Genomic DNA, 13,774 nt, shown 5'->3' with positions numbered 1-13,774 from the left:
ATGGAAAGATTCTAAACATATTCTTTGTAAGGAGGTATGCCTATTTTACAAAGTACAGCCGGGCGCGGTGGCTCACGGCTGTCATCCCAGCACTTTGGGAGGCCGAGGCGGGCGGATCACCTGAGGTTGGGAGTTCGAGACCAACCTGATCAACATGGAGAAATCCTGTTTCTACTAAAAATACAAAATTAGCAGGGTGTAGTGGCGCATGCCCATAATCCCAGCTACTCGGGAGGCTGAGGCAGGAGAATGGCTTGAACCTGGGAGGTGGAGGTTGCAAAGGGCCAAGATCATGCCATTGTGCTCCAGTCTGGGTGACAAGAGTGAAACTCCGTCTCAAAAAACAACAACAAAAAACCCAAAGTATAACTAGGCTTTTTGAGGAACATGAAACACGCCCGGTGTTTGAAGTAGAATAACTATCGAACTGTCCACAGGACTAAACTTTTTTTTCTTGAAAAAGCTCTACCAAAAAAAGTCACTGTCTTCTCCCTTGCCACAGAATATTAGACAGGAGGAGAAATGATATTCTGGGGCCCTTCATTCTACAGATGTTTGAGTGCTAATTGTATTCCAGATTCCCAAAAAGCTATTGCCAGGTATCTCTGGGGCTACTGATTTCCTGATCATAATACAACGGCCACCGACAGGCACTTCTTGGGCACACTCAGGGTGGGTAATCTCTTAGCAGCAGCGTGGATCTGGCATTCTTTTCCATGAATGCACCTGAGCTACTTGGTCACCAGTGGTAACACAGCAACCAGGGTTCCGACCTAGGGAACCCCGTACCCTTCTGACTGGAATGGGGTTGGGCTATTGCTACACATCCTGGTGGAAGGGAGCCGTCATCCCTACCCTCGGTCTCTTAAAATCGGAACCACAAACAGCAACGAATCCCCTGCAGCCCCCGGTTCTCATACTGTCTGTATTCGACTCGCCAGCTTGGAGAGGTCTGGTAGAGAAAAGGAGTCTTTTTAGGTTTGACAACAAAGAGAAGAACTCAGGGCCGGGCATGGTGGCTCACGCCTGGAATCCCAGCACTGTGGGAGGCCAACGCGGATGGCACACCTGAGGTCGGGAGCTCAAGACCAGCCCAGCCAACATGGAGAAACCCTGTCTTCACTAAAAATACAAGATTAGCTGGGTGTGGTGGCGCATGCCTGTAATCCCTGCTGCTAGGGAGGCTGAGACAGGAGAATCGTTTGAACCCGGGAGGTGGAGGTTGCAGTGAGCCAAGATTGTGCCACTGTACTCCAGCCTGGGTGACAGAGACTCTGTCTCAAAAAAAAAAAAAAAAAAAAAAAAAAGGCCAGGCTTACACCCGTAATCCCAGCACATTGAGAGGCTGAATCACCTGAGGTTGGGAGTTCGAGACCAGCCTGGCAAACATGGAGAAACCCTGTCTCTACTAAAAATACAAAATGAGCCGGGCGTGGTGGTGTATGCCTGTAATCCCAGCTACTTGGGAGCCTGAAGCAGGAGAAATGCTTGAACCTGGGAGGCGGAGGTTGCAGTGAACCGAGATTACACCTTTGCACTCCAGCCTGGGCAACAAGAGCGAAACTCCGTCTCAAAAACAACAACAACAACAACAACAAAAACTTAGAAGGAGGCATACGTGTTATAAAGTCTTTACTACAAGTTTGATTTTATTAGTGTTAGGTTAGTGACTCTGCCAAGAGTACAGAATGAAGGGCAGAGAATAAGGACTGGAAAACTGGCAGGCAACACACTGAGAACCGCCATCCCTGGAGGAAACTGCTCAATACAATGGCTCCATATTCACTTCTCTAGTCACAATTTATACTCCACCGATTTTCACAAAGGATTCAGGGAAGCTAGATACCGTAAGTGGAACCAGGCATCTCTGGAGGTAAGCCGCCTTACTGATTTCTTGTTTTACAATTATTTTTCAATTACAGTGTAACTACTAAGAGTTTTAGCTCCCACTGGAGTGGTGCACACATCTCATTACTACTAAAACCACAGGAATGTTCCAGGGAAACAGACTATCATCGAGCGAGGTGGAATCCAGCCAAAACCCCAGGCTAACCTCCAGATGCCTGCAGATCAGCTAAAATCCTTTTAAAGGACTTGGACTCTCCAGATACTAGTTTTAAGTCTTTTCTGGGAACTAGGGATTGTATTGGAGGCCACTTAACTATTTCAAGAAATATCCACCAAAATAGGTGTCTCTCTGAGTGCAACGGTTTCTGAGTCCCCCCAGCCCTCGTATCCCAGGCTTGGGACTGTTGGGAAAGTCCTGTCTCCTGTTGAAAGCTCAGCAGCAACAGAACCTGTTTAGTTTAGTTTTTTTTTTTGAGACAGGGTCTTACTCTGTCACGCAGGCTGGAGTGCAATAGTGTGATCTTAGCTCACTGCAGCCTCAGTCTACCAGGCTCAGGTGATCCTATCTCAGCTTCTTGAGTAGGTGGGACTACAGGCATGTGCCACCATGCTTGGTGAATTAAAAAAAATTTTTTTTTGTAGCGATACAGTCTCACTATATTGCCCAGGCTGGTTTTGAACTCCTGGGCTCAAGAGATCCTCCCTATCTCAGTGTCTCAAAGTACTGGGATTACAGGCGTGAGCCTCCACACCCGGCCAACTCAACATACTAGGATTACAGGCGTGAGCCTCCCACCTCAGCCTCTCACAGTACTGGGATCACAGATATGAGCCTCTATGCCGGGCCTGCAGAACCTACATAGAACCCACACCTGGTCCACAGAACCCACAACCAATCCACAGAACCTGCACACAGCAGCAGAACCTCATTTTTTTTTTCAGATGGAGTCTCACACTGTCATCCACGTTGGAATGCAGTAGAGCGATCTCAGCTCACCGCAATCTCTGCCTCCTGGGTTCAAGAGATTCTCCTGCCTCAGCCTCTCAAGTAGCTGGGATTATGGGCGCCTACCATCACGCCCAGCTAGTTTTTGTATTTTTAGTAAAGACAGGGTTTCACCATGTTGGCCAGTCTGGTCTCGAACTCCTGACCTTGTGATCCGCCCCCCCCTCAGCCTCCCAAAGTGTCGGGATTGCAGGCGTGAGCCGCCTTGCCTGGCTGGCAAACAAAACCTCTTTATTTTTTTTTTTAGATGGAGTCTCGCTCTGTCGCCCAGGCTGGAGTGCAGTGGCACGATCTCCGATCACTGCAAGCTCCACCTCCCAGGTTCACGCCATTCTCCTGCCTCGGCCTCCCAAGTAGCTGGGACTACAGGTGCCGCCACCACGCCTGGCTAATTTTTTGTATTTTTAGTAGAGACGGGGTTTCACAGCGTTAGCCAGGATGGTCTCGATCTCCTGACCTCGTGATCCGCCCGCCTCGGCCTCCCACAGTGCTGGCATTGCAGGTGTGAGCCGCCGCACCCGCCCGGCCATAACCTCTTTAACTTGTGTTCCATGGGCTCCTTTTCTGTGGGTCAAAATCCCCTTGGGACCCTAAACTCAAGACCTTACGAGGGTGGGTGGTAAGTCCAATAAACAGGATTTCATCTTCTGGAGCTCCTGGATTTCATCGTCCCACGGGCCACAGTGCAGCGACAGAACCTCCTCAGCCTTCTGTATTGTGCTCAGGGCTTCGGGTACTGCAAACCTGAGCCGAGGGAGGTAAGAGGAGTTAGTTCACTGATTCGTGAGGCAAATGTTAATTGAGGGCCTACTCACACACTGTGAAGAACGTAAGATCATTTCTGTCATCAAGGATCTTACAATCTAGAACAGTAAGTAAGACACTGTCACAAACATGCTGCAAAGCAGAATGAGAGAAAAAAGTTATAAAAGAGAGTATAGACTCCAGGATCCTGAGAACAAGAGGCAAATCTCAAAGCTTTTTTTTCTTTGAGACGGAGTTTCAGTCTTGTCGCCCAGGTAGTGGTGCGATCTCAGCTCACTGCAACCTCCGCCTCCCGGGTTCAAGTGATTCTCCCGCCTCAGCCTCCTGAGTAGCTGGGATTACAGGCGTGTGCCACCACATCCAGCCTCAACGTTTTCATCTGGTATTGACCACAGGTTTACACAGCAGTTTTCATCTTAGAGTGACCATCTTAGGGCTGACCTCTGACCTAACTCTGCCACCCTTTCCCCTCTCTCTGACCAAACAGAATGTCTCTGTGTCTTGGGTATCGGGCCCACTCACCATTCATAGCCTTAGGCTGAATCTCTTTTTCTTTCGAGACGGAGTCTCGCTCTGTCGCCCAGGCTGGAGTGCAGTAACTGGATCTTGGCTCACTGCAAGCTCCGCCTCCCGGGTTCACACCATTCTCCTGCCTCAGCCTCCCGAGTAGCTGGGACTACAGGCGCCCGCCACCTCGCCTGGCTAGTTTTTTGTATCTTTTAGTAGAGATGGGGTTTCACCGTGTTAACCAGGATGGTCTCGATCTCCTGACCTCGCGATCCACCCACCTCGGCCTCCCAAAGTGCTAGGATTACAGGCTTGAGCCACCGAGGTTGAATCTTTAAACACTTTCTCATAGCAATGTACACCAAGGGCAGCTTTACCAAGGTTGGAGGTGTTCCCCCCAGAAATCCTGAAATTGGGCCCTAAATGGTCTCAGTAGCAAAAGTGGATTTGGCATTAGTGCATCAGTGTGCTGTTCTTTCCTTTTAACCTTCAAAGCAGGTTCCTCTGCTTAGAACAGAGGATTAAAAAAAAAAAAAAGCTTGGTGCGGTGGCTCATGCCTCCAATCCCAGCACATTGGGAGGCCGAGGCGGGTGGATCGCTTGAGGTTGGGAGCTGGAGACCAGACTGACCAACATGGAGAAAGCCTGTGTCTATTAAAAAATATAAAATCGCCGGGCGCGGTGGCTCAAGCCTGTAATCCCAGCACTTTGGGAGGCCGAGACGGGTGGATCACAAGGTCAGGAGATCGAGACCATCCTGGCTAACACGGTGAAACCCCGTCTCTACTAAAAATACAAAAAAACTAGCCAGGCGAAGTGGCGGGCGCCTGTAGTCCCAGCTACTCGGGAGGCTGAGGCAGGAGAAGGGCGTAAACCCGGGAGGCGGAGCTTGCAGTGAGCTGAGATCCGGCCACTGCACTCCAGCCCCGGCGACAGAGTGAGACTCTGCCTCAAAAAAAAAAAAAAAAAAAAAAAAAAAAAAATATATAAAATTAGCCGGGCGTGGTGGCAGGCACCTCTAATCCCAGCTACTCGGGAGGCTGAGGCAGGAGTATCACTTGAATCTGGGAGCAGAGGTTGTGGCGAGCCGAGATCGCGCCATTGCACTCCAGCCTGGGCAACAAGAGTGAAACTCCACCTCAAAAAATAACAACAACAACAAAAAAGCAGGGTTTCTCAACCCTGATACTATTGACCCTGTGGGCTGAATCCTTCTTTGCTGGGGCTGGTGGGGTGCACTGTCCTGTACACGGCAGGATGCTTAGCAGCACCTCTGGCCTCTTTCCACTAGATGCCAGTGGCACCCCCCTTCCAAGTCATGACAATCAAAAATGTCTCCAGAGATCGCCTGAGCCCAGGAGTTTGAGGAAGCAGTGAGCTGTGAGCGTGCCACTGCACTCCAGCCTGGGCAAGACAGCAAGACCCCTTCTCAAAAAAAAAAAAAAAAGTCTCCAGGCAGTGCCACATGTTGTCTGGGGGTAAAATCAGCCCTGATTCCCTGGTTCAAGCAAATGCATTACAAGGAACAGGATGCAGAGTAGGGAGAAGGCAGAGAGCCTGGAGTTGAGAGTGCTGGGGATGAGACAGCCGAGGAGGCTGTGATGAACCCGAGAACAACGGGAAGGAACACTATCCTGGAGGTGGGTGGGGCTGCCTGGCCAAGTGCTCTCTGGGAAATTCACTTGAGATCTAAAAGCTTTCCCCATATCTCCCAGGAGGAAATTCTTTTTTTTTTTTTTTTTTTTTTTTTTTGAGACAGAGTCTCGCTCTGTCACTCAGGCTGGAGTGCAGTGGCGCGATCTTGGCTCACTGCAAGCTCCGCCTCCCGGGAGGAAATTCTAAAGCGTTAAGTTTGTTAGCAAAGCAGGCAAAGCTCTCTCCTGAAGAGGAAATAAAGAAGTTTCAACATGCTTTTAAAAACACCATAGAAAAAAAGTAATGCCCAGAAGAGCCTAGAAAAAGAACAGTGTGTGCCCTGTGAGGTGGGAAGAGGACTCACCCGTTGAAAAAGATCTGGGCCAGTTTGAAGAGCTCATGGCCCATTTCAACACTGGATGGCCCGTGGCGAACCTCCACCACGCGGAGACTCTTCTGTAGATGGGTGGCTGACTTTTGCCAGTCCCCTGTGAGAAGAGAAAAGTCTTGTTCCAGAAAAGAACCACAGTCAACTGTGGATGCACATTTTTGGGGTGAGAAAACGGAATCAGAGGGGGAGCAGCGTCAGTTTACAGAGTGGGGGGTAACCAGGCAGACAAGGATGGGGCCACGATGAAACACCCACAGCAGACTGTTCCTGACGCAGAACATGAAGGCCGACGCTGTACCTAAGGCAGCACAGGCCCGGGCCAGGCCATCCGCGATCTCTCCCACCATGGCGTGTTCTGCCCACAGGAAGCTCTCAGCATCACGCTGGCACCCCGACAGCAGCTGAACGGCTCGCTCTGTCAATTCAGAGGAAAGAGGTCTCACTACAGACATAAGCCCAGTCCTAGAAATGAGAACCCAGGTCTCAAATTCTCTGAATCAGCTGGGCTGAATGTGGAAATTCCCCTTGGCCTCCCTGGGTTGTCACCAACCCAGTGTCTGTTCCAATAAAGCTGCTGTTCTCTTACGTTTTCTCTGTCAGTGGAGAAAGGCGCTAGGGGAGGCCTTCCCACATTTACCCTGGGTTTACAACATCAACTTGCCAACTCGACCAACTCTACCTTCCACGTACGGCCATGATTTCTCTTGACCCTGAAATCTAAGCTAAAGGTCAGCTTTCATAAAGCAGGGAAAATACAATCCCATGACGTCAAGCTCTAAGGCGGGGTTTTCAAGGGCGATGGGGAGCTCCACAACTCTCTTTCTGAAAAAAGCAAAACACTCCTATCAGTTGGGCTCTCGCCCCACTGCTCTCCAGCACAAACCAGCTCTGACCAGGGCAGAACCGCCCTTCTAGGAAGTTATGCCGCTAGGCCCTGGAATTAAAATAAATGACACTGAACTTCTGGAACTGCACAAAGCTCACGGATGTCAGTGATGACCCATTAGCTGGCAGGGGTACTTCAACTTAGCAATCGGATGCAGAAGGAAACAACAGCCGAAATCACCTGGCCCCTTTTCAAGGGCCCCACAGTAACAGGGCTGGTCAGGGTTTGGTCTCACTGGCCTATATAGCCATCTTGTGGCTGGCATGGGGATAATGACATTCAATTCTTCCATCAGTACTGAGTATCCTTGAGTCCAAAATGGTATCAGAATGAATAAAAGGGAAGGGGCTGGAGGACCAAAGTCGGGAGCCAGTCTCACCCAGTTCCCCATCTCTGAGAAGCTTCTGGGCCACTCCGACCTGCTGCTGAAGGTCCTGTAACCGAGAGACTAGGTCGTCTCTGCTGACGACGGATTCTGCACAAGATCTGTTGCCACAGCGCAGCACGCCATCTCCCTGTGGAAGTCAGTTTTCTCTTTATTCCAACGCCAGGGTCAGTTATCAACATTGCCTATGCTTACATTATAGGATTGCTCCATAGTTTCTTACCTCATGGAGGAAAGAGACGCCTGTAATAACACATCACTACCAAAGCCTGACAGAATTTGGTTTGATGGCGGCAGTTCTAATGAAGGCAGGAGTTGATCCCACCTGAGGTTTCATTCTTGGAACAGAACAGGGATAGTGCACCATTTCTTTCCATTTCTATAGCCCCTCTCGTCGCTTTTTGGGGCCAGGACTTTAGATGACGAACATTTCTAGTGGTTATGAAAAAGTCCTACGAAAACCAATGGAAAGGCCAGGCGCGGTGGCTCACGCCTGTAATGCCAGGACTCTGGGAGGCCGAGGTGGGTGGATCATGAGGTCAGGAGATCGAGACCATCCTGGCTAACACAGTGAACCCCGTCTCTACCAAAAATACAAAAAATTAGCCGGGAGTGGTGGTCACAGGTGCCTGTAGTCCCAGCTACTCGGGAGGCTGAGGTCGGAGAATGGCGTGAATCAATCCGGGAGGCGGAGCTTGCAGTGAGCTGAGATCGCGCCACTGCACTCCGGCCTGGGCGACAGAGCGACACTCCATCTCACAAAAAAAAAAAGAAAGAAAGAAAACCAATAGAAAGGCTGGGCGCGGTGGCTCACGCCTGTAATCCCACCGCTTTGGGAGGCCGAGGCGGGCGGGTCTCTTGAGGCCAGGAGATTGAGACCAGTCTGGCCAACACGGAGAACATGGCCGACCCATCTCTACTGAAAATACAAAAATTAGCTGGGCGTGGTGGCATATGCCTGTAATCCCAGCTACTGGGGAGGCTGAGGCAGGAGAATTGCCTGAATCTGGGAGGTTGAGGCTGTGGTAAGCGGAGATCGTGCCACTGCCCTCCAGCCTGGGTGATAGGGCGAGACCCCATCTCAGGAAAAAAAAAAAAAGACCAATAGAAAAAGGTGCTAGGTGTGATCGACTACATTTGACCTCGGGTCTGCAAGTTTAGCTTTCTAACACAACCAGCTCTGCGTTCTAACACAACCAGCTCTGCGTTCTAACACAACCAGCTCTGCGTTCCACTCACGACTCTCCGAAGAAGGATACGGCACCTCTGGCAGAGGGGAAAACCTGGCCGGGCGCGGTGGCTCAAGCCTGTAATCCCAGCACTTTGGGAGGCCGAGACGGGCGGATCACGAGGTCAGGAGATCGAGACCATCCTGGCTAACACTGTGAAACCCCATCTCTACTAAAAAATACAAAAAACTAGCCGGGCGAGGTGGCGGGCGCCTGTAGTCCCAGCTACTCGGGAGGCTGAGGCAGGAGAATAGCGTAAACCCGGGAGGTGGAGCTTGCAGTGAGCTGAGATCCAGCCACTGCACTCCAGCCCGGGCGACAGAGCGAGACTCCGTCTCAAAAAAAAAAACAAAAAAACAAAAAAACAAAAAAACAAAAAAAAAAACCTGAGGTGGGCATCTGCTGTGCTTCAAAGGCCAATATCTATTTTCTCATTTGGCAACAGCAACCCAGTTTCTCATGAGGATCCCTCTCACCCTCAGTCCCACGGCTGGTGCCCTATAGCTGAGGGTGTGGCATGTGGCTCACATATAGCTCCTTTCTCTGGCCCAAATGGCTGGAGGAAAACTATGTCGCCACAGTTCTCAGGTCAATGAAACTCAGTAGCGTCTTTGCCCAGGCTGCTGTTAGAGTGGCGAGTGCTCTTATCCTCCTTGGCAGGAGGTCCGCAGGCTGCTGGCAGCTCTCCTGCACCATAACAGGGAAGTCTGTGTGAGGATGGGCCACCACGAAGAAAATGAAGCTGAGGGGGTGGACAGAAAGCCCCTGGATCAAGCTGTATCTTAAGAAGCCTTATCCTGGAATTTTTTTCTTGAAATTTTTTTTGGTAGAGACAGGGTCTTGCTATGTTGCCCAGGCTGGTCTTGAACTCCTGGCCTCCAAGTGATCTTCCCACAGTGTCACTGTGCCTGGCCTATCCTGGGACTTTTCAATGACTTACTTGAGCAAATAGATTCCTAGTCTGCCCCAAATCCCACACCAGTTCAGAAGGGATATTCTGTCCTTTATAAGAGAAACATTAAATGGAACCTTTCCTTGTGGTTTCTCTGGAGGGGAAGCAGTGTATGCGGATGACTGGCTACAATGCAGGATGACTGGCTACAATGGAGGCGGCTTCCTCCCAAACACTGATCACCCTCGGGCTGGAAAATGGACCTCCGGGAAAAGTAGAGGGGAGAGGAGACAATTACCTGCATGGGCGCTCTGCAACTGTTGCAACAGAATGCTTTCCACCTGGGCCCTGCAGCCATCCTGTGTGCCTCCGTCTGACAAGCTGGACAGGTGCAGTCAAAGAAATACTGAGACCTCAGCTTCTGCTGCCTTTCGGTAACCCCCATCCGGCTCTTGTGAGGCCCTGGAGGGAGATCACCCTCAGCCAATATTGAAAGCAAGAGAGAGTCAAACACTACTTAAAAACCTTCAGCGTAGCGGAGGGTCTGGACAATGACTTATCATGGGACAGCTAACCTTTACTCAAACATTTGTGGAACTGGATACTAAAATAAGCTTCCAAGTTGCTGAGACAGGAAGAAAGAGAAGCCAAGAAGTTGTTCCTAGCCCATTTTCAGAATAGGAAATTTATAGTGATTAAACAGAGCAAGACATAGTTTAGCCACAATGGAGCCCTAGTACGAAGGCCCTTCCTTCCTTCCTCCCTTCCTTGTTTTAGGCCTAAGTGTTCACTGCCTCTTCCAGGAAGCAGACAGTAGACAGGTGAAGTCACATGCCCGGTGGCTTGCTGACTCGCGTCCCCCCGTCCTTTTCTGTCGGAGAAGGGCAGGACAGCAGCGTGGAGGGATGGCTCACCGTAGCAGTGCAGAATCTCTTGCCCCTTTCCAATCCGCTGTGACGCCCGGATGGTGGCAACAGTGCTAGTGAAGGACACGCTGGTGTTGGGGCTGCAGGAGTGGTTCAGGAGGCTGATAACAGGGAAGATGCCTGTGGCAAGGCGCACCTGCCTGCTGTCGGTAACGATGCTCCCTTTACATCCTGACAGGGCAAGAGGAAAGAAGGAAAAAGGTGTCAGGATATGAGCCCTGGCCTCGCTGTCTATTCCTCAGAAGATGAGCCGGGCAGCTAGGCCTGCAGCCCGTGTGAGTCATGGCGCCACGGCCGGATCCAAAGTAAATCAGATGGACCATGACTCACCGCAAGCTCTGGTCCCCAGGAAGCAAAGTGCATGAACCACACCAAGTCCACTGGAGTCCTGGAACCTGATGACTGTGTCTCTACACCACGAAATAGCCCAAGATGAGAACTTACAGAAAAGCAATAAAAAAGGAATGAAGAGTAGGGAGCGTTCTAGATAGTTTCAGGATGTTCCTGAGGGAGAACACAGAAACCAGAGCCCCTGTTGAGGTGACTTCCCAGAGTTTTAGAGCCCAAAGGCTTTTGTTTATCTGGTCTTTGGCTGGTTAATAGAACAAGCGACCTAGTTACTAACCCGAACTTTATATATTTAAGCAGGCCAGGCCCCGGGGCTCCTGCCTGTAACCCCGAGGCTCAGGCAGAAGGATTGCTTGAGCCTATGAGTTCAAGGCCAGCCTGGACAACACAGCTAGATTTGGTCTCTAAAAAAAAAAAATTAAAAAAATTAGCCAGCCATAGTGATGCATATCTGTAGTCCCAGCTACTCAGGAGGCTGAGGTGGGAGGATCAATTGAGCCCCGGAGTGTGAGGCTGCAGTGAGCCATTATCACACCACTGCACTCCAGCCTCGGTGACAGCGGGCCCTGTCTGGAAAAAAAAACAAAAAACAAAAAACCATAAAATAAAGAAATAAATATTTTTAAGAAGTTTTACCATATTTGTAAATTTATTATTTTTTTCTTTTTTGGTCTTTTCAACCCCATAGTAGTTTACTTTAAAATTTTGTTCATTTTGGCCGGGTGCAGTGGCTCACACCTGTAATCTCAGCACTTTGGGAGGCCGAGGCAGGCAGATCACAAGGACAGGAGATCGAGACCATCCTGGCTAACACGGTGAAACCCCGTCTCTACTAAAAACACAAAAAATTAGCCAGGCGTGGTGGTGGGCGCCTGCAGTCCCAGCTACTTGGGAGGCCGAGGCAGAATTGCTTGAACCCAGGAGGTGGAGGTTGCAGTGAGCCGAGATCGCGCCATGGCACTCCAACCTGGACGACAGAGTGAGACCCTGTCTCCAAAAAAAAAAAAGAAAAAAAAAATTTGTTCATTTCAGAAAAGAAAACATGGTGGCTAATTAGCATTTTAAAAGTCCACTTATAACGTGTCACTTAGCCAGAGGCTCCACCTGTGCCGGTTTTTGTCAAAGTCATCTGTCCTAGGAGTATGTACAGTAAAGATAATCTTGGGCATATAGAAATGCTTCAATTATGTTCAGTAGCCTCAGTTTAAGCATGAGGCAAATTATGTTTCCAACAAAACAGGTTGGAAGATAAAAGATACTAGTATTTAAGAGGAAACATTCAGTTTTCTGGAAAACTGGAAAAAGCATCAAATAATTGTGATTATCACCGAACACATGCCAGGAATCTCAAAAAAACCACTCACCAGGCTGGGCACCGTGGCTCTTGCCTATAATCCCAGCACTTTGGAAGGCTGAGGTGGACGGATCACCTCAGGTCAGAAGTTTGAGAGTAGCCTGGCCAAAATGGCAAAACTCTGTCTCTACTAAAAATACAAAAATTAACTGGGCATGGTGGCATGCGCCTGTAGTCCCCGCTACTCTGGAGGCTGAGGTACAAGAATTGCTTGAATCCAGGAGGCAGAGGTTACAGTGAGCCAACATCATACCACTGCACTCCAGCCTGGGTAACAGAGCAAAACTCTGTCTCACAAAACAAAAAAATTCACAAAGAAATAAATAGTCTAGGTATAAATGTAATGGATAAAGAAAATATTATGAACCATTGTGTGAAAATGTTTTATAGGCTGGGTGCTGTGGCTCATGCCTGTAATCCCAGCACTTTGGGAGGATGAGGCAGGAGGATTACTTGAGGTCAGGAGTTTGAGATAAGCCTGGCCAACATGGTGAAACCTCGTCTCTACTAATATAAAAACTTAGCTGAGCGTGGTGGTGTGCACCAGTAATCCCTGCTACTCGGGAGGCTGAAGCTGGAGAATCACTTGAAACTGGGAGGCAAAGGTTGCAGTGAGCCAAGATCGCACCACTGCATTCCAGCCTGGGCGACAGAGCGAGACTCTGTCTCCAAAAAAAAAAAAAATAATAAGTTTTACAAAGGAAAACACTAAATGTAGGAATAATAGGAATAATGTTGTCTCTCTGGAGGCAATTCTACTATCTGTTGCTAAGATACAAGAATAGAACAAGAATAGAGCAAGTAAATACATTTCACAGGGAATCCAAATGACTCAATTCTAGTTAATAATTCTACAAATTGTATTAAAATCTCTCATCAGAGCTTCTCCGAAGTGCTTCACTGATTTTGTTTCTCCTTCTCCGCCTTGTTCAATGCCCACCTTCTGGTGTATGTGTTAACGAGCACTGAAAATGCTAAAAGGCGGTGGCAGGAAGGAGCCGGCCAGGGCACGGACAATTTGTAGTCTGAATAATCAGCGTGTGCATCATTAAAAGTGGACTTGCATTGCCAACTACTGATAACTGGCAATCTATATTAGAACCGCTGCTAAAATTTTCCAGAAAAGCATGATCGCACTACAGTGAGTGATGTCAGCTTTGTGAATTATTTATAGATTACCCTCTGACAGAACTAGGCCCAGGAACTGTGGGTATTTATGTCAGCGTTAAATCTCTAATTATTTCTAAAAAATTAAGTATCGATTTTTTAAAATTACTCAATATTTTGCATTAATCATCTATTAGTAGAGATAACAGAAAGTGAGAATATGTATGTACTTCATAAACCAAATTTAATCTGTGACATTTTGTATTAAAATAAAGAGGGAGTGACTCTATACCAAAAGGGTATCTTGCTAATATCCCTAGTGTGTTTATTTTTTATTTATTTATTTATGAGACATAGTCTCACTCTGTTGCCCAGGCTAGAATGCAGTGGCATGACCTAGGCTCACTGCAACCTCTGCCTCCTGAGTTCAAGTGATTCTCCTGCCTCAGCCTCCCGAGTAGCTGGGATTACAAGCGGCCAGCACGACTGGCTAAT

At 48.9% G+C, this 13,774-nt stretch overlaps 1 protein-coding gene across 4 annotated transcripts in view; it reads right to left on the bottom strand.

Moving 5' to 3' along the window:
- The window catches only part of SMYD4 (SET and MYND domain containing 4), a 50,657-nt gene that overhangs the window by 2,109 nt on the left and 34,774 nt on the right, over nt 1-13,774 (bottom strand). For 2 of the 4 annotated variants that reach the window (XR_004054886.1, XM_010373520.2), the window contains exons 6-11: nt 10,459-10,641; nt 9,843-10,006; nt 7,418-7,553; nt 6,451-6,567; nt 6,126-6,249; nt 3,458-3,598 (exon numbers count right to left, since the gene is read on the bottom strand). Coding sequence is in view for 3 of the 4 variants with exons in the window: in XM_010373520.2 (XP_010371822.2) it covers nt 3,458-3,598; nt 6,126-6,249; nt 6,451-6,567; nt 7,418-7,553; nt 9,843-10,006; nt 10,459-10,641 (865 nt within the window). In the remaining variant the exon portion in view is untranslated. Of the gene's footprint in view, nt 1-2,963; nt 3,599-6,125; nt 6,250-6,407; nt 6,568-7,417; nt 7,554-9,842; nt 10,007-10,458; nt 10,642-13,774 lie in introns of those variants that run through there. The other 2 variants (XM_030922633.1, XM_030922634.1) reach the window with 2 other exon arrangements.

This window comes from Rhinopithecus roxellana, chromosome 19 (genome assembly GCF_007565055.1).
Source record: "Rhinopithecus roxellana isolate Shanxi Qingling chromosome 19, ASM756505v1, whole genome shotgun sequence".
NCBI lineage: Eukaryota > Metazoa > Chordata > Mammalia > Primates > Cercopithecidae > Rhinopithecus > Rhinopithecus roxellana.
The sequence above is the reverse complement of the archived record's forward strand: the minus strand, read 5'-3'. Positions and strand labels throughout refer to the sequence as shown.